At 41.2% G+C, this 19854-nt stretch overlaps 3 protein-coding genes across 6 annotated transcripts; 1 reads left to right on the top strand and 2 right to left on the bottom strand.

The window, feature by feature from the left end:
* Nucleotides 1-2198: 2198 nt before the first annotated feature.
* Taf8 (TBP-associated factor 8) lies at nucleotides 2199-3558 on the bottom strand. The gene is made up of 4 exons (XM_017179108.3): nucleotides 3281-3558; nucleotides 2785-3219; nucleotides 2592-2720; nucleotides 2199-2522 (listed from the first exon to the last, which is right to left on the bottom strand). The coding sequence occupies exons 1-4, from the start codon at nucleotides 3426-3428 to the stop codon at nucleotides 2248-2250; spliced, it is 987 nt and encodes a 328-aa protein (XP_017034597.1). The 5' UTR covers nucleotides 3429-3558; the 3' UTR covers nucleotides 2199-2247.
* Nucleotides 3559-6795: 3237 nt separating this feature from the next.
* On the top strand, nucleotides 6796-17192 carry mahe (maheshvara). Of its 4 annotated transcripts, none has more exons than XM_070288400.1 (5): nucleotides 7428-7576; nucleotides 7793-9304; nucleotides 9992-11759; nucleotides 11829-11913; nucleotides 16841-17192. In XM_070288400.1, exons 2-3 carry the CDS (start codon nucleotides 7811-7813, stop codon nucleotides 11366-11368), a joined length of 2871 nt encoding a protein of 956 aa, XP_070144501.1. In that variant the 5' UTR covers nucleotides 7428-7576; nucleotides 7793-7810; the 3' UTR covers nucleotides 11369-11759; nucleotides 11829-11913; nucleotides 16841-17192. The 4 variants fall into 4 exon arrangements, with proteins under 4 accessions (XP_017034708.1, XP_070144501.1, XP_070144500.1 ...); XM_070288399.1 differs by having other exon boundaries at nucleotides 13105-17192; XM_017179219.3 differs by lacking the exons at nucleotides 7428-7576; nucleotides 16841-17192 and adding an exon at nucleotides 6796-7163 and having other exon boundaries at nucleotides 11829-12354.
* Nucleotides 17193-18485: 1293 nt separating this feature from the next.
* On the bottom strand, nucleotides 18486-19853 carry Ykt6 (YKT6 v-SNARE). The gene is made up of 2 exons (XM_017179222.3): nucleotides 19474-19853; nucleotides 18486-19385 (listed from the first exon to the last, which is right to left on the bottom strand). The coding sequence occupies exons 1-2, from the start codon at nucleotides 19596-19598 to the stop codon at nucleotides 18911-18913; spliced, it is 600 nt and encodes a 199-aa protein (XP_017034711.1). The 5' UTR covers nucleotides 19599-19853; the 3' UTR covers nucleotides 18486-18910.
* Nucleotide 19854: the final 1 nt, after the last annotated feature.

Below are 19854 nucleotides of genomic sequence, written 5' to 3'. Positions count from 1 at the left end.
AACAGAAATGAAGTCAATAAACAACAACAGCAACAACAAATAAATCAACTCTAAGAATCAAAATCAAAACTCAGACTCAAACTCAAACTCAACTGCTACAAATAATTCAGATCAACGATTCAAACAACAGCCAAACATCTGAACACCTTGATGAATTATTGATTATATTTCATTATTTACAAATTATATTTTTTAATGTAAATTAAATTAAATTACAAAAAAAAAAAGAAACAAACAGCAAAGTCTCGCACATTCTTTCTATACATATGTCTAATATCTATCGCTGATCCATTGATCATTATTATTCATTATTCATCATTATTATTCGCACAGAACAACACACCCAAAACACTTAGCAAGGGGATATTATTTTTCAGACCTGGTTTTAAGGTAATTCTTCGCTGAAAGAATTGCCTGGACAGATAAAACCATCTAATTTGTACGATAAAAAAAACTTTGAATTGAATTTCCTCCCCACGAACAAATATTTAACACTTTTCAAGTGTGGCCACGTGGAAATATAAATTAAAAATAGCATATTATATTATATTCTATTTATTTTTTTTTTTTTTTTTTGCATCTATCTCTGCCGATTTCCTGATAATATATTAATTTGTATGAAAGGGTTGCACATTAACTTTCGTCTGCGATTCTTATTACTCTAACCAAAAACCAACTCTTTGGGTGAGGCCTGATTTGTTTTAATATTTTGTCTAATATATGTGGATATTCAGTCAATCAGATACCTAGCATTACTAAAGTACATTTTTACTAGGAATGATTACTTACTATTTTGTATTTGCAAAAAGCTCATTTTTTGTGTATCTATAAAAATGCAGGCAAGTAATCGATAATTTATGTAATTTTTTTGGTTATCGAAATAGTTATCGAAATGTTTAAAAATTTGCAATAATTTTGATTTCTTAAATTTTTAAATTTAAGTTGACTTATCAATTTGTTGGTTTATAAAAATATAAAATCAACAGGCAAGTCGGCTTAGCCCCTTTATTTGCAATAAATTGATCAATAAATAAATAATTTTAAAAATTATACAACAAAATATATATAAAAAACGAAACAAAATATTAATAATCACTCGCTTGACACAATAATTCCCAACTAGTTCTAGCATCTTCTGAGTGGTAAACCATCTGAAAGTTAGGGTTTAGTGGTAGGTAGTGTGGTTGGGTGTTTGTGTGGTAGTGGTTATTCTATCCTAAAGGGGTTTAAGATCAAAAAGAAATCAAGGATATTGATCAATCAGAGGAGCGTAGGACCAATGTGAGTATACAAAATATTTGATATTTAACTTAAAGACCGAAGGCCTTAGATGCTATGGCTCTTTACCCATAGTTAGCTCTTAGTTTAGAACTATTTGTTAGCTTTAGATAAATAAATAAATAAACTTAAAGATCCCGTTAATCTGAACATCAAGATTAAGACTTTATCAAAGATTTCTCAATCTTTGAAAACTGAGTATACCTTCTAGTACCGCGGAATTTAATAAAAATACATTACCACTTGCATTTAGATATGCCAATTATAATAGACTATCCCGGAATAATCAAATTAAAAATAAGAATTCCTCGCTTACAGCCATGTTCAATTGGAGTTTATTAAAAATGATTTCACCAAGAATTATCCCCAATGACTGCATCCATTCCGTATGGACAGAAGCGACACACCTACTTGAAACTTAGGTGCTTAGGGGGGTCTTTGCATCTGGTCGAGTGGCCATCGTAATAATCCCAATGCTAGGATCCGGGAGGACAAGTGGCTGTCCTGCTGTGCACATTTAATCCAATTTATCAAAAATATAAAAACGCCATATGCACCTAATTGATGCTAATACCCTTGGACAGCAAATATTTTCAAAAATTCAATTAGGAAAGCTGTTCCCAGTTAGTTTTTAATAGGGTACTAAATCTGCATACTTTTAATTTAATTTAAATATTAATCCAAAATTGTATACAATTTTTGGGAAAAACAAAACCTTAAAAATCTATAACTAAGCCAAAAATGAACTAAATTCAATTCGGAAAGCATTTTTGTGTTAGACATCATAGAGTTAATAAATCTGCATACTGAACTTAAGTTCTTTTTAATTCCATTTTTGTTGTGCTATTTTTTAACATTTTAACAACACCTTTCTAGATAACTTGAGCCTGAGACTTGAAAAAAAAACGCGTTCACATTCATTTTGGGACTTCATTTATATAAAACTTTGACTATGGTTACATACTACATCTAGACACTAGTTTTGGTTATATCTAAAGTGGAAGGCGTGGGTATCGTTGGAGCCGCGTTGGCCAGACTCCTGCTGGACATGATTCCAGGAGCAGGACAAGTCTTGGATCGCTTAGGCAATGTGGCTGCCCGCAAGTAGGGATTGTCGATATTAGGATTCTCCAGTATTGCCTTGTTTGTGGTGGAGTTGGGTTTGATCTCCAGCTCAGGCTTCTCCTCCTTGGACTTGTCACCGTCCATCTCCTCATTGTCGCTATCGCCCTCCTCGCCGTCTTCTGTAAATAGAGCGAATATCCATATTTAGAAAATGATTTTGGGGGATATTGGGAGAGGCAAAGACGCACCTTTACTGGGTGCATCTTCTGTCCGATTAGCCACTAGGTAATGGTACTCCAGTTCCTCAAAGTCAAACACCTGATCCGTGGGATTCAAAGCGGCAGCATAGGGCGGAAAAGCGGGCTTACAGGCAATCACTAAATGGGAGATTATACAATATAAAAAAAATATAAAATATTTTGAGCGTTGCGTGGCACTTACGGGGAAACATGTTGTCCTCGGTGGGAAAGAGATTGTTCGTCTCCGTGGTCTTGCACAGGAATTTGGTGAGCGCCTTCTCAATGTCCCGCTTCTGGCAGGCGGCCTTCTCGCGGATCGCCTCATACTCCGTCACCGGCTGCTTGTGCGTGGGCGTTCGTATGTATGCATGCGGATCCGGCATCGCCGGGAAGTAGCTGGGCACGTAATGCGGATGCGAGGATTTGCTCCCAGCTTGGAGCAGGCTTAGCTGGCGCTGCTGCGTCTGTTGCGGCGGCAGGGCTATGGGCGTATGGGCCTCCCTCCGCATGTACGGATCCAGGCTGCTGATCGTGATCCCCATATTAATGAGGGCCAGGCTCACATCGCCCACGGTGGGCATTGTGCGTCCGCTCAGCTCGCAGTAGTTGTGCGCCGAGTTCCCGATCTCCACGATAACTGCAAAGGTGAGAGGTGGGAGCTACAACAGGGTACGGACAATGCTTTTATTTAGACTTACGTGCCTGCAGCATCTGGGTGAGCGTCTCCAGGCACTGGTTGCTCGCCTGGCCGGCGCCCTTGTCCAGCAGTAGCTGCGACACCGTCTTGCTCAGCAACCGCCGGTAAGCGTCCACGTTGGGCACGTATACAGCCTCCACCTTCTCCATAAGTCCTTAAAGTTCGGTTTGTTTACGTTTTTGTCAAAAATATAAGAAAAGCGAGCGAAAATACTCTTGAAAACGATGAAACTGTCCTACGGGGAAAAGTGGTGATTTTACGCGGTCGCCATCTGGTCACACTGGAATGGAGCAAAGCTGCCATGACATTGGTCAAATACACGAAAAGTCTGGCAGCACTGGTGAGTTGCCAGACTGAACGTGTACGTAGAGTTGGGAAACTATCGATAGTGGCACCATTCGATATTTTCGATGTTTTGAATACGAAAATTCGATACTATCGATAGTATCGCTTTTTTACCATTCTTTTTGCAAATTAAAGTTATAGCAATTTAAAATAGAATTATATTACTACTAGCGGACCCGGCGAACTTTATCTCGCCCCAACTTCGACTGATTAAAACAAATTAAATTGAGACGTTCCGTTTCTACTTTGACGTACATTATTACCTTACCTTATTCCTATCTTCTCCTAAAATTTAAATTCAAAATTAGTTGATAATCAAAAAAAAGTGATGACTTTTAAACAAACCTTTCGTTGGATTGACAAATTTTTTTGACCTGAAATTAGTGCAGAGCGATCTGATATACAATGTTTTTTGTTTTGTTATCCGGTGCAAAAATAAATAATGATGACGGCTTTCCCACACGCGAACAGGCTACGTATAGCTGGCCATGTGAAAGACATGGATATTCCAGATGTATCCCGCAGACTTCCAACGATTGGCCTTGCGATTTATTGATTGTCATCGCAAATGCCAATCGAACTGGGAACTGACTCCTCTTGAATTGGAATGGAAGATCTGTTGGAATAATCGGAATTCGTGATGACTTTTAAACAAACCTGTCGTTGGATTGACCATCTTTATGTTGAAGTGATACCCATCTTCTCCACGACAGAACATCAACGGGTATTGAAGAGCATCATAAGACCGATGAGTCTCATAAACTCGCTGCAATTGGCCATTATCCCGACGCTTAAGAACAATATCGCGTGATTCAACATTCTCGCCAACAATCACCACTGCGACTTCATTGATAGTGGGAGCATTAAATTGTCTTGCATGGCTACCAGTGGGTCTTTTGTCAGCGCTGATAATGATTTTATGTTCGTCATAATGCATTATATCCAATGCGGTTTTAAACAATCTGACCAATTCATTATGCTCATGGAGAAGGTTTGCAATTGTTGAATAATTTCACGTTTAGTTGCAGTAAAAATTGCACAGCGGTGATTTAGTTCAACTTCCGAATCACCAATGAAATAGATCTGAAGGAATTTATGATCTTTGTTTTGTGGTGGTAACAAAGCGCCCGCTCGGTGGTGAATTTGCCCTTGAATCTGAATGTTGGGATGCAATTTTGAAAAAATGTGATAATAAAGAGACGCCATTACCTTATAACTTGGATTGTAGCCTGATTGTTGAACAACCTCGGCTCCAAAAGACATCATTTGAAAGCATCCGTTATATTTTTGTGCAAGCTTCAGGAAACTATTTGATTGGGCTGAGTTTCCATATAGTAGCGAGTACAATGGCTCTGGTGGATGAGCCAAAACGGGCAATTTCATTTTGCCACCTGCACAGCATAAGCCGGGGGTTTCCAGCCGAAACTTCAATGCATTACAATGCTGACATACAACAGATAATGAACCAATAACAACGCACGTAAGATCCTTGTAGGATGTTTCAGGATTGTATGGGAATGCAGCGCGATTCAAGTTTTCATTTGCGGCTCGTCTTCCTCTATTATTTTGTCGGGCTTGAGGTGGTCTTTGTGCAGCGCGAAGCTGTGCCATTTGGGCACGTATCGATGCATTTATTTCTGTACGTTCCTCTTGCGTCCGACTATTACGGAAATTCTGATTATTTATTGCACTGCGTGAACGCCGCCCAAGATTTGATCGTCTAACAGCAGGCATTACTTCCAATTGTTTAAGCTCACTTTGGTAATGCTTCGTTAGCTCGATTTTTTTGTTTAAATATTTTTTTACCGAGTTCATTGATACACAATTTCAACGCAGCTATGATCTTTGTAGGGTGTTTCAGAATTTTACATACAACAGTGTGTCCATCTGTTGAGCCGCTAGCGACCTTTCCGGAAGGACTTTCCAAAATTTTCTTATGCTATAACCTTCTTCTGGCAATTACAAAAAACTGAAAAAAAATTTGATCCAAATCGGCCCAGCCGTTCTCTTGTGATTTGATCCCTAACATTTTTTGTCTCCATTTTTATATATATAGATTCAATATGTTTTGACTAAGTAATTAACATAAATATTCTATCCAAGCAACTTTGCACAAATAAAATTGTATTACCATTGCTAAACATACGCTTATACTGTCTTCCCACACAGCGCATCTGTGAGGAACGTTTGGGATTTTTCGCAGATGCGAAACTCGTGTTCCCACAGAGCTGCATCAAAGTGCATCTGCATCCGAACAGCTGATCGATCAGCTGTGGCTCATGAAAACGTAAACAAAGGCGGTCGAATTGGCAGTTGCAAATTTGAAATGGAGCATTTACCAGCTATTTTGGCTGTTGTACAACAGCAAAAGGCACAGATTGCGTCAGAATTTATCCGCAATAAATTTAAATGACTTAAATGACAAGGAATTTTAGTTTTTCTAATGATTTTTCTCTAACAAAGAGCAAATTCACCGAAAAGTGTCTATAGGTGGTATAGGCATCCAAAATCTTTAAAATAAGGTAGAGGTAGGCGGTTTATATTAAATAGTAACAATTGGGGACATATTGGGGCAAGAATATACCGAAAAAACGCCAACATCTATTTTGGGCATGCTTGTAGCTTTGGCGCCACGTTTTAAATTCCATATCTCATTTGTTTCTCGCCAAGTGTGTATACACTTTCGTAGTGATGGTCAAATTTTCAGAGTTGCACCGAAGAACTATCGCCAAACAAACGGTCGTTACATTTAGATGCGCTTTGATGCAGGGCCAATTGAGAAAATTCGGAACGGCAAAACCTTATGGACCGTTTGTTCAACGGATGCCAGATGCGCTTTGACGGTGTGTGGGAAGACCCTATTAGACTCTGAAGACGTGGCGTAGACCCCTTTCTTTTGAGATTCAGTTAATATTTTTCACCACCAACTCCAATTTAAGTTAATTTAGAATACATTTTTATTATAAAAAAAAAAATATATATATATATATATATATATTTGTTTGCATTTTTCTTACTAAATTTCAGCAACAAAGCAGAGATATAAAAATAGTCCCGTACTATCGATAGTGATAAAAAACTATCGATGGTGGCTCAAAAAAAGGAAAAAGTCGATACCTCGATAGTACCATCGATAGTTTCCCAGCTCTACGTGTACGAGCGACCAAACGACCGGCCACGGTCACACCGTTCACTACACAACTTGCTGCTACAAACGCGTTTTTTTTTTGTTGTACAAATCTAAAATACAAGAATTAGGATTAGTTAACAAGCTCCTAGTGTTTAACAAAGTACACCTTTAGTTAGCTTTACAGTTAGTTTCCCGTGGTAAGCGAATGCGACGGCAATTGCAATCAATTACCATTAGCGAAGAGGCGTGAGCGTGACGAAAAGAGAGCGAAGCAAAACACAACTAAACGAGACAGGACTTGAATAGGAGGCAGAAAAAAATCGAAATAGGCTGCAAGAAGCTGCAGGCCAATGACAATTGCAGCGCATTAATATATAAATCGTAAAACTACACAGTCCAACAGGAAAAGGTAAGTGTGGAATCGACGTGAGGCGTGAAAATGAAATGCATTTTTTTTTTCGTTTCTTTTTTTGTGTGTGCACGGTGCTGCGTTTGTTACTCTTTGTCGCTTCTTGCTCTTTCGCTTCCCCCCGCCCCACTACCTGTCCCTCTCTTGCGCGTCTGCTCTCCGTCTCGGTTACTCTCTCATTCTCTCTGCGGCGGCTCGTGCAGCGTCGCTGCCGCTGCGATGCTGTATTGATTTTTTCGGTGGTGGGTGGCGGATAGGTGGTTGGCCCTGCTTCTCCTGTCATCCCGAGCCCCAGTTCAAGTCTCCCTGTCGAGCACGTTTCCCATCATTGGTTTAGTCTAGTCTTGCCTCCCGTTCAGTAGAGCCGTTTCTCTATTTCTATTTTTTTTAACTCATCAGGCAACACTAACACGGTGAGTGGAAACGAAAAAGCGAAGGAGAATCCCGATAGTAACCGCGGCGGCGAGAGAGAGAGCAAAACAGTTACAAAAGTGCAAAGTCTTTGCATGTGTGCTGGTGCGCGCAGTGCGGTTCTGTGCGGTGTTTTTTGTTTTTGTGTTTCTCTAAGAATTCTGCCTTTACTAAGCGATACTTTTGTTGTCCTTTTCTCCGCATTTCCATTGATCCAGAAGCTAGGATTTAGAGCGATGTATGCAGGAACATATCCACCCAACGCCGGAGGCGTGCAGCAACACACGGGCGGCGGCTACTACGGTAACGGTGCAGCCGGAGGCGCAGGCGGAGGCAACGGACCGCGCCACGAGCGTCCCTTTTATCCGCGCAACAACTTTGCCGGTGCCGGCGGAGCAGCGGCCATAAATGGAGCGGCCGGTGCCGCCGGTAGCATGCACTTTGGCCAGCCGTACGGCGTAATGGCCTATGGCATCCAGAATGGCATGGGCATTGGAGCCGCAGCCGGAGCTGGAGGCAATCCCTACCGTCAGCAGAACGGTGTGACCTTTGCCGGCAATGGACTTGGAGGCGGTGCAGGTGGTAATGGCGTCGGTGGTTATGGCGGCCCGCGTGGCAAGAATCCCAGCTATGGACAGCGGTACCAGAAGCCGCACAACGGCGGTGGAGGTGGCTACCAAAGTAATAACTACAATGCCGCCGCTCTGGGCATGCTTTCTAAGGAGGAGCGTGCCGAGATTCAGCGAGAGAAGGCCAAGAATCCGGGCCGCAATCTGGTCAAACCGATTTGGGAGAACCTGGAGCCGTTTCACAAGGACTTTTATATTGTACATCCCAACACCTTGGCCAAGTCCGAGCAGCAGGTGGCCGACATTCGTCGCGATTTGGAGATCACTGTGACTGGGCAGGAGTTACCACATCCCGTGGTGAGCTTCGAGGAGAGCTCGCTGCCAGCTCATGTCATCGAAGAAATGACGCGCCAGGGCTTCACCAAGCCCACGGCCATCCAGTCACAGGGCTGGCCCATCGCCCTCTCTGGTCGCGATCTGGTCGGCATCGCCCAGACGGGTTCCGGCAAAACGTTGGCCTACATGCTGCCAGCCATTGTGCATATTTCCAAGCAGCCGCCCATAATGCGCGGCGAGGGACCCATCGCCCTGGTGCTGGCACCCACACGTGAACTGGCCCAGCAGATCCAGTCGGTGGTGCGTGATTATGGGCATCTGTGCAAGCCCGAAATACGTCATACATGCATCTTTGGAGGATCGTCCAAGGTGCCTCAGGCCCGGGACTTGGAACGCGGCGTTGAGGTGATAATCGCCACACCCGGTCGTTTGATTGACTTTCTAGAGAATCGGAACACTAACCTTCAGAGATGCACCTACCTGGTGCTGGACGAGGCGGACCGCATGCTGGACATGGGCTTTGAGCCCCAAATCCGTAAGATCATCGAACAGATTCGCCCGGACCGTCAGGTGGTGATGTGGTCCGCCACCTGGCCCAAGGAGGTGCAGGCCTTAGCGGGCGATTTCCTAAACGATTACATCCAAATTAACATTGGGTCGATGAGCCTGTCAGCCAATCACAACATTCGCCAGATAGTAGAGATCTGTACCGAGATGGAGAAGCCGCAGCGCTTGGTGCGTCTGCTCAAGGAGATTGCTCCAACCATCAATAATGCGGCCAACAATGGACAGAAAATTATCATTTTCGTTGAGACCAAGATTAGGGTGAGTATTAAAAATGTTTTGTATTATAGAAAACTTTTCGAAATTCCTAGAAATAAATCTGAAATTTGTTTATAAAATTTAAAGTTTTTGCCGATCTTGAAACAGGGTGCAAATCCACGCCACACACTGATGACTCCTTGCCAAAGCTATGCGTATCATAAGATTACATTCTTTTTAAAGTTTACTCGATGAGGTCTTCGCATTTCTCCTCTCCTTGTAAATGTATACAAGGCTCCACTTTCCACAATAATTGAAGAAATTATATGAAATAATTTTTTTCTAGGGTGATTTGTTCCTTCTAAACTCAAATATGCTCTTAAAAACAACGTAGAACCTTTCGTTGATTGAATAGGGTACTATCACTATTTTATTGCTACAACGCATGCCGCCTCAAGGCACTTTTCCTGTCTAGACGGTTAATGCTCGAAAATTTCCTGACTTTCTGTCATTGAATTTGACGCGGATTCTCCTGGCACACAGTGTGGAATTTCCTCTGATAAACAACTCGGCAACTAGCTTGGCTCCCTTAGAGTATACAAAGTATCCAATGCAGACGCTTGCTGTCTTTACTAAATGAAATTTAAACCCAGGTAGCTCCAGGGTCTTTACTACATTCCTAGGCTTTGTAATTCGATGTTTTACTATTTGAAAGCTAATTAAAGTATGTCTCCCTTCTCTCCCATCCAGGTTGAGGAGATATTACAGATCATCCGCACCGAGGGATACACCGCCACCTCCATTCACGGCGACAAGACCCAGAATGAGCGTGATTCGGTGCTAAAGGATTTCCGCAACGGCAAGTCGAATATTCTGATTGCCACCGATGTGGCCTCACGCGGTCTGGACGTTGAGGATTTGCAGTATGTGATTAACTATGATTATCCCAACTCATCCGAGAATTATGTGCATCGCATTGGGCGCACGGGACGCTGCCAGCAGCTGGGCACCGCCTACACCCTTTTCACGCCCGACAATGCCAAGCAGGCGCGTGAGCTGATCTCAGTGCTGGAGGAGGCGGGTCAGACGCCGTCGCAAGCGCTTTTGGACCTCGCACGCTCAATGCCAAGCAGCGGATATCGCGGCAACAAGCGCTGGAACAACAATGGGAGCGGTGATCGCAGCCATGGCGGTCACAACGGCGTGTATCAGCAGCGCAATAGCAATCCGCTCAACTATCAGGCGGGAGGCAACGGCGGCGGCGGCTACAATAACAATCGAGGGGGACCACCCAACGGCAGTGGCTACCCACAGTATGCCGCTGGCGGCAATAACTATCAGCAGAATGGAGGTGGTGGCGGTATGGGCGGCAATTGGAACCGCATGAACCAAATGGGACAGGACGGAAGCAGTGGCGGTGGACAGCAACATCGCAACGGGAGCACCTATCGCCCGAGGGCGCCCTTCAACAGTGGCGGACCTCGAGCCATAATGGGCCACCATGGTGGTGGTAATGGCGGTGGTGCTGGCGGAGCTGCCGGAGTCGGCACCGGACCCCAGCCGCATATGGCGCACCAGCAGGGCGGTCAGTATATGCCGCAGGCATATCGCAGTCGTGGACAATTTGTGCCCCAAGGCGCCGGAGCTGGGGGCATGCCGCCGCGCTTCCAACAGTTGCCGAAACGTGACTACCAACAGCCGGGTGTACAGCACTATCAGCCGCCGCCGCAACAGCAGCAGCAGCAGCAACAGTTGGCTCAGCAGTTGGCCCAACAGCAGCAGCAGCAACAGCCCAAGCCATCCAAGGATGATGGCAGCAACTATGCACCGCCGCCGCAGCCGGCTGCGGTAACAACACCATTAGTACACTACACGCCGGCCAATTCGCCGCCCATTGCGGCCGTAGCAGCAGCCGCTGCCCGAGCTGCAGCCGTCGCCCCGGCACCACCACCTGGTGCCGCCTACATGTACGAAGCGGCCGGAGTGCTGACCACAGCAGCGGCTCCGGGCACAAATCCGTATGCCAATCAGTTTAGCATGCCGGCCACCTATTATGCCGCACAGCATCAGTTCACCCCGGTCGCGGCTGGACCAGCACCCGGGCCGGAGCAGGCCGGACAACTTTAAGGAGGCAACGTTAACAATGACGGGTGGCGCAATGGCGCGATGGCGGACGATGACTACGACACGGACAAAGAATAGATTTACACTCAAAAACACACACACAACACAGCCAAGGAAAGAGTAATGCAATTAGAATGCATATGATATGATGAAAAATATGAAGAAGATCGATTTTGCAAGCATAAAAGAGCGAACAGTAACACTTTGTTTTCCTTTTATTTTTTGTACGTGCTTCCTTCCACTACTTGCTACTATAACTACCTACTTTTGTTAGAATCCCCTTTGTTGTGTTCTTTTGACGCGCATTATATTGACTTTGACCTAACATTCTTTTATTTACTGTTGCTGCTGTTCTTTTGGGGCAAAAACGGCCAACGAAAATCGAAATCAAGCGGTGAGTGTCCTGTGCGCCTTATCCTAACCATAATTGTTCTTATATTTGTCTTTAATTTTTTTTGCACAGCCATTACTGCTACGAATCGGACCGGAGAGCATGCGCGCGCCCGAGGAATAGATCGAAAGCCCGAAACCACTTTGTCCTCAATGAGGTAAAACACCAAAACAAACAAGAACAACTCGAAAATGAAAATTGAAACTAGTTTTTAAGCTTTTCCAAACACCAAACACACACACACACACACAACACATACATATTCTGACAGTTGCATGTTATTCGAATGATTACAAGGAATATTTACCGGTCAGTAGTATCGGGCGAAACGAGAGATATATATACATTTTGTTAACAAACAGACACATAAGCACACTATTAGTTAAGTGATATTCATGTGTATTAGCCATTACACGAGACACTACACCACCAATTCGAAAAACTGTTATAACAAAGTGAAAAAGAAAGCGAGAAAGAAGGGAAATGAATACGAGGAAACAAAAAGAAGAACCCCTTTCACTAACTTGGTTGGTATGAAATGAACGGTTTGCTTATAATAACAACACTCATCCAAATATATATGCATACAAGTCTATAATTTTATTATTTTTTTTAATATTATATCCGAAACGGCGACAAATTTGCAACAAACCATTACAACAAAGGGAAAATTGAAGCTCTTACGCGAAATTCTTACACACAATTTCAATTTCAAGTGAAACGCAGCGAGCGGCTGATCATAATAATACATATTTATCTATATATATATATATATATTGGTTTTTTTTTTCTTTGGCATTTTGCGCAACACGAGATACAAAAGATAGGAGCACATTTTTTCGAGAAAGGGCAGCGCTGCTTTGGTAGGAAGTATGTAAAGAAACTAACTGACAAACAATCGATGATAGCCAGACAATTGAGAACCCACAAACACAACAAATACACCACAAACCCACACACCAAGCACCACACACATGCACACACTTTAAAGATTTATCATTTAATTTCCCATTTTGATGCAGATTCGAGCTTGATTTAATGGAGATTGAAGCGAAAACCCCAATTTTTTTGAGTATAACCGTAGGTCCCCTAAACCCCTAGACTAGAGCGGAAAAAACATCGGTGTTTATCGATTCAAAATCGATATTTCCGTACTAAAGAACATGAAAAACTTGGACTCTTTTTTTTTCCAGCTCTAAGCCTAGACCCTCGAAACTTAACTTAACACATCATTCGCATGAATTATATACAAAAAGGAGGTTTTTTCAAAAGTTCTATGCAAATACTTGAAAACTTGAAATATATGTATATATTTATTAAATTACAACTACTTTTCAAATATTCCAAGTTCAACGTGAATTGACCAAAGAACAAAGATTGCAGAATCAGTTGAAAAGAATTATTAAATCGTATAAGAAAAAAGCTAAGAAAATTCAAGAAAGTGAAGAAAAAAGAAAGGACGCCACATTCATCCATAAAAAGAATCGAAATGCGAAGAGTCTAAAAAGAAGAACGCACAGAAGGGAAGAAGAAGAACGAACGAATGAGAATAATGCCAAGCAATGCCACACGAAAATAATGATAATAATAATACAGCAAACATAATGCATACTTCTGACTTTCCAAAAAGAAAGAAAAAAACAAGAAGCTCGTTTTCCCAATTCCCGCATAGATTATGTTGTAATTTCTTGTATTCCTTTTTTCCTTTTATTATTATTACCCTTTGGCCGTTCAGAGAGAAGCAGTAGCGGGCGTAGTAGTAACATTAACCAATTGGCAGCTCCACAGTTATAGCAGTTATATAGTTAGCCGTAAAATCGTAAAAATCCATTGTTGAGTGCAAAAAGCCGTGTCGACCGTGTCTGTCTGTCCAAGCCAAGCCATGTCTAGCAGAAACAGGGTTGTTGTGCTAGCAAGCAGTGGCACGCAGTTGCGTTGTCCTTAAGCAGTACAAAAAAAAAAATTCGAAACCGACGATTAATCGAAATAGAAATCGGGATCGGATTCTTCGTTTGAAGAATAATGGGGGACATAATTCTACAGAGGGGTAAACACGAAAAGTAAACACACAAAGCAAATAGATGAAAATCATGTAGATTATATTTATATATATATTTGTTAGCCGAAAAAAAAACACACACAAACTGGGGAGTGATGGAGGGAACATTTCTACAAATTCGTTCATTCTTTTTTTTTTTTAATTTTATTAGTTTTCTAATAATTCTTAGCAAATATCAAGATGAAAACAAAGAAAGCTAGGAAAAAGCTTGGGGATATTTATACATGTATATCGTCAACGCAAGGATCTCTTTGAAGCGAATTAAACCAATTATTGGGGGTCGAAGGGAAGACTATTTCAATATTTTGATATTTATATATATATGCCTACTGGGCGGCAAACAGCAGGAGGAGGAAGAGGATAGTCAGGATCAGGTGGAAATAGACAATTTTAGATTTTCTTTAATATGCCAAATTTATTCGGGGGTCTTGCATAAATCACTAGAGATTTGAATTCCCTTAAAAATGTGTCTGAAAGAATGCAATAAATATTATCGATTACCAAATTCAGTGTAGATTCGTTTTTTTTTTACCAAGTAACTTTTTTAAGGGATTTCAAAGCCCTAGCGATTTGTATAGTTGTTTCTTTTGGGGTCCTGGGTTTTGTCATTTCCTCCTTTGAATCTCCTCTTAGAGGGTAAACAACCAACTGCAACTGAGTATTTGTATTTCTTTATTTCATTTGTATGTACTCTAGAATTGAATTGTCATCTGTCTGACTTGAGAAAGGTGTAAGGTTCTGATAATTTTTATTTTTCTTACTTTTTAATTATGATTTCGATGCAACCGAATTGTGATGATGTGATAGACTTATATAAACAAACGAAAATACAAAAGTACTAATTAATAACCAATTTAAATGAAGTAACGCAGCGGCCTCTCCGACAAAAGGCCAGGCCAAAACTGATACTGAAACTGAAAAACAAAAACAAAAACAAAAAACTGAAACTGACGCAGAGAGAAACTGCATCTGGTTCTGAATCAGTGTCTGGATCAGAAGAGGAATATGAATATATGTTATGTATTTGTATTATTGTCGTTGTCGTTGTCGCTTATATAGACAATGTCTGATGGCTAAAATATATGTATTATGGATGACTTGAGGCATACATTCTTTTTTTGAAGAAATAAAACTATAGTGCGCGATATTTGTATTGTATTTATCTATAAGTTGTGTACACAAGCACACACACTGCGAAACAAACCAAACAACAAACAAACAAACAAAAAAAAAAAGGAAAAACGAAAAAAAAACACGGGATACACACGAAACCAAAATGAAACAAAGAAAATAACGAGAAAAAAAGAGCAAAAGAAGTTGAAACTGATAAAAATTTAAGAGTAACTGAAAACCGAAGCCCAAAAAAAAATATCGAGAAGGGGAAGCGATCGCGATTCGTCGTCCTTTTCGCGTTTTTAAAAGCAAATCCTTTGTTTAAGTCCCAATCGATCGCTCTCTCTCTCTCTCTTTATATATATCTCTGTCCCTCAATCCTGTTATATATATATACAGCATATATATATATATATAGCTTTCCCTGTCTCGCAGTCTCCAAGTCTCGGTGGCTCTTCTTAAACGATAGATTTAAATCGATAGAAATTCGCATAGACATATATATTTTTGAAAGTATAGAAATGCAACTTTTGAAAAAATGCAACCAAAAAAGGAAAAACGAAAGACTAAAGCCAAAAACAAAGTGAATTCAATTGTTATGAATCAGAAACAATAAAACAACACACGTGAGGCTCCACTAAAATTTTAAATGGAACACGCAAAATAAGTGCCGTTAATCCGATAGTTTGTATAGCTGTTTTTTGTTTTCTTTTCTTTTGTGTTCGAGATCCAAAAAAGGACACCCATACACACACACAAACAAACTCGTTTTTGGTTTAGTTTTAGTTTTTCTTCTTTGTTTATTTTTTTTTTGTTTTGTTTTTTGTTCTAAGCCTTTCGTTTCTTAACTAAAAAATATATACATTGTACAAATATGTATGTATGTCGTAGGCGATAAAGTGAAATGCATTTACCGTTACAGTGCGCTTCGCACAAGTGCCAAAAATGCAGAGAAAACAAACACATGGACACAACCCCCACATCCACACCGACACCCACGCACCTACACACACACACACACACACACACACACAAACACGCGCCACACACACACACATTTCTTGTATGATGATACAAACACACGCAAGCGAAATGAGACAAACAAACATATTTACATACAAAACCTACAAACAAGCATACTTTTAAGCGCCAAAGTTAGGAGCGGCTTTTGAGGTCCGATATCAACCCACAAAACAAAAAAAAAAAAAAAAAACAAAAAAAAGCGGTTGAAGTAAACAAAGAAGAAGAAAACAAAACGTTAGAACAAATTATTAAGACGCAGCAGCCACTGATCGTAAGTTATAAGCTAAATTTGTATTCGGCCGCAAATCCAGGAGCAGAAGGAACTTAAACTTAAAAGTAAAAAAGAAAAGTTTAAACCAAAACCCATTGTGATAACAGCTGCGTAACGAAACACACGTTAGAAAAACCTTATGACGATAGAAAGACGGGAGAATGTTTTATTGTCATTTACTTACATATACTTACTTGTATTTCGATAGCAATTCGATAAGTGCAAATCTTGAGGGGCGGGCATCAGGCCCCATCCCCCCCCCCCACTGAGTCCTAAATAATAAAAATTCAATCAAAAAGCAAAGCAAGCCAACAAATTAATCCAAACTAGTTTTTAAACAACCAACCTCACTTGAAACACACACACAAACACACGTATTTTATTGATTTGAAGAGAAGGATAAGGAGGAGGAAAACATGAGAACTTTTCTTGATTTTCATTTGTTGTGTTGATCAATGCAAATTTTAGCAAAACAAAAAAAAAACAAAACAAAAACGTTACAAAAGAATTCAAGAGGAAAACGCAAATTCTTAGCCATTTCGAACGAGCGTGCATTTAGAACCTAACATCAAATATATTACAAGCGAACCATTTGAATAATTTCTAATATTACCATAGATCACTAACACAAATGCAACTGAGGAGTCAGAATCAGGCGATGGTGATGATGAAGATGAAGATAATGAAGCAGACAGTAATGTTAATGCAAAATGTAAATGGAAAGAGAAGAGGAAGAAGGAGGAAGAAGCTAAGCAAACGAGTTTCAATAAATGTTTGCGGCTTAAGCTTAAGTTAGCACACACACACACACACACATACACACAATATTATATTAATTATAAAAAATCCGTATATATACATAAATATATATATATAGATATATATAATATATGCAATTTAATGCATATTTGCACTTCCCCTTTCTCCGTAAAAAAAAAAAACCAAAACAAAAAAAAAAAACAATAAATAATCAAGCATCGGAGAACTTGGCAAAAACTAATGGAGAAACCTAAATTGTAATCAATTTACCTATCTTATTTACTACATATGTATACCCATAAAGAACCCCGTCCCCATTTGGAAATCAAACTCCAAAATCCCTCACCCCAAAATGTTAAACACGAAACCTATGAAACGCATAAATATAATAAATATGTAAACGGGCATGTTTACAAAACAAAAAAGCGAAATGGATATCTTCTATGTAATTAATAAACGCCAACAAAAATCAATTTTAAATCATTAAAACTGTAACCGTTTTCTTTAAATTATGTTTTTGGGAGTTGTGGTAATATTAATATATATATTTTTTTTTTTACACAACCTTTGTTATAATATACAATTTTGGGTTAGTACATAAGTATTTCGAAGTGCAGATCATGTATAGAAGGTTAAAGATTTTCTGATCTAGATAGATATTATTATCGAAAAATGTTTTGTGCTCAATACTGTTATAATGTCCCAATATAAAAGTTTGGCATTCGAAAATATTAAAAGTCAAGGGTAGTAAGTACTTCGTAATCGAGATCTGTGCAGAAAACAAAGGTTTTTTTGTAAAATATAGATATCATTTTTGAAAAGGATTTTTTTTTATTAATACTGTTATAATGTTCGAATATAAAAGTTTGTGTGAAAAGTCAATGATGGTAAGTTATTCGAAATCGAGATCTGTACAGAAAGCAAGAGCTGATAATCGTTACTATTATAAAAAAAGGATATTGGCTAAATATAGATAGCATTATTGAAAAGGATTTGTGACCAATACTGGTTTAATGCCCCAATATAAAAGTTTCGGTTTTCGAATATATAAAGTCAATGATGGTAAGTTATTTGAAATCGAGATCTGTACAGAAAGCAAGAGCTGATAATCGTGATTCTTATAAAAAAGAATTCTTGGTAAATACTGTTATTCTTAAATTCCCGAAGACAGTAAATAATTATTCCACTGTAGTCACATTCCCATAATAATACTCTTTATTGAAACGCCCCCACTAAGCACACACACGCACGCCGCTTGACCAGCAGATCCAACGGAAAGTGCGGGTGCTTGTGGAGCGCACGATGGGCAGCCTCCAGACAAATATATGTATATGTATATGGTATGTATCAGATCCGTCCGAGGGCAGCGATAACGAAGCGCACAACATCAATAGGTAGCTTAGGTTCGAGACGAATGGCCCAGACCTTCGAACAGATAAGAGAACTTGGTAAATACGCCCAAGAGTGTGGCGGTGGTACGATACGAGAAAACACAGAACACAGCTTCAGCACATACATATAGTAGGTGTACATATGCATGTTTTAGTTCATTTTGTATTGGTATAATTAACATCCAAATATCCAAAGCGTAGACATACAAACAGGACCCGCGACAGACACAGACGAGTTAACATCGGGGAGGGGTGGGCTTGCGGGCAGGAGGGGCTTGCACACACGCTCAGCTTTATCTATCCGTACAGTAGTATATGTTTTATATATAAAATTAACTAATTCATTTATAAAAAGCAAGCAAACTCCAGGCCACGCTGTTTCCTTGCCGCTTGTTTGTTTGTTGGTGTTATCCTTTGTGTGGTCTCTTTGATTTGCATATGCAAATGGTGTTGGTGTTGGTGTTCCTGTTCCTATTCCTGTTCCAGCGTGAGTATGGTTGTGTGTTTGTGAGAGGAGACGAGGGCAATGCGATGGGACCTAGGTGAAGCTGCAGCACGAGTTCGTCTTTTTCGCCGTCTTGTAGAAGGCCTTGCTCTGCAGTGACAGCTTTTCGGACTTGCTGACCATGTCGTCCAGTTTCTCGCCGCGCTCCAGCACCGCCTCAATGGTGTTCTTCAGTATGATTTTCGTCTCGTCCAGGTCGTTTTGCATTTTCGTGAGGGGATCGGCTTCCACTGGATTCTGGTAGCGCGCCAAGAAGGCCGGCAGTACGTCGAACGAGATGGTGGCTTCTGTGCCATTGGGCCACTGATCTGCCGACACCTTGGCTGTGAAGTCATCGAGGATCTTTGTGATGAGCGTATGGGCCACACGGTGTGGATATTCGTGGTCCGCTATAAGCACGCCAGCCAGATTGTCGGCCCTCACATAGACATGACACATGTAGGCGTCCTGCTTCACCGACTGCCGCAGGGCCGGCTGAGTGCGCTCCACAATCGTCTTGGAGGCGAAGCTGCGGCGAAATGAGGGGGGGAGGCAAAAGCAGAGTGGAGTGAAGCGATTGATTGAGCCTGCGCTGTCGCATCCGAATGCATACTCACGTCATGAACTCGTTAACGGTGCCACGTTGGAAAAAGGAGAAGGACTGCAGGTCGGACGCCGTCTTCAGCAGACGCGCCTCGCTGGCGCCCTTGTGAAAGATGCTCAACGCAAATAGCTTGACCATGGTTTACGGCTGCGTAGATCTGCGGGCTGCGTTGCTTTCGAAACTGCTGGCTGGCCTTGCTGGCTACTCCACTCGGGGGCGGGTGGCGTCTGTGGCACTGCGGTGTTCCGTGCTGCTCCGGTGGGTGGGTTTCAGTTTGGGGGCAAACTCTAGCGGTCGCTGGCATCCGTGGGAAATCGACAAGTGAGTTTGTTTGACGCTGTAAATCTCGGTTCCGTACGAATTGAGTGTGTCAGCTAATTGGGGATGGTACGGG

Source organism: Drosophila kikkawai, chromosome X, assembly GCF_030179895.1.
Source record: "Drosophila kikkawai strain 14028-0561.14 chromosome X, DkikHiC1v2, whole genome shotgun sequence".
Taxonomy (NCBI): Eukaryota; Metazoa; Arthropoda; class Insecta; order Diptera; family Drosophilidae; genus Drosophila; species Drosophila kikkawai.
This window is presented reverse-complemented; position numbering and strand designations above follow the sequence as displayed.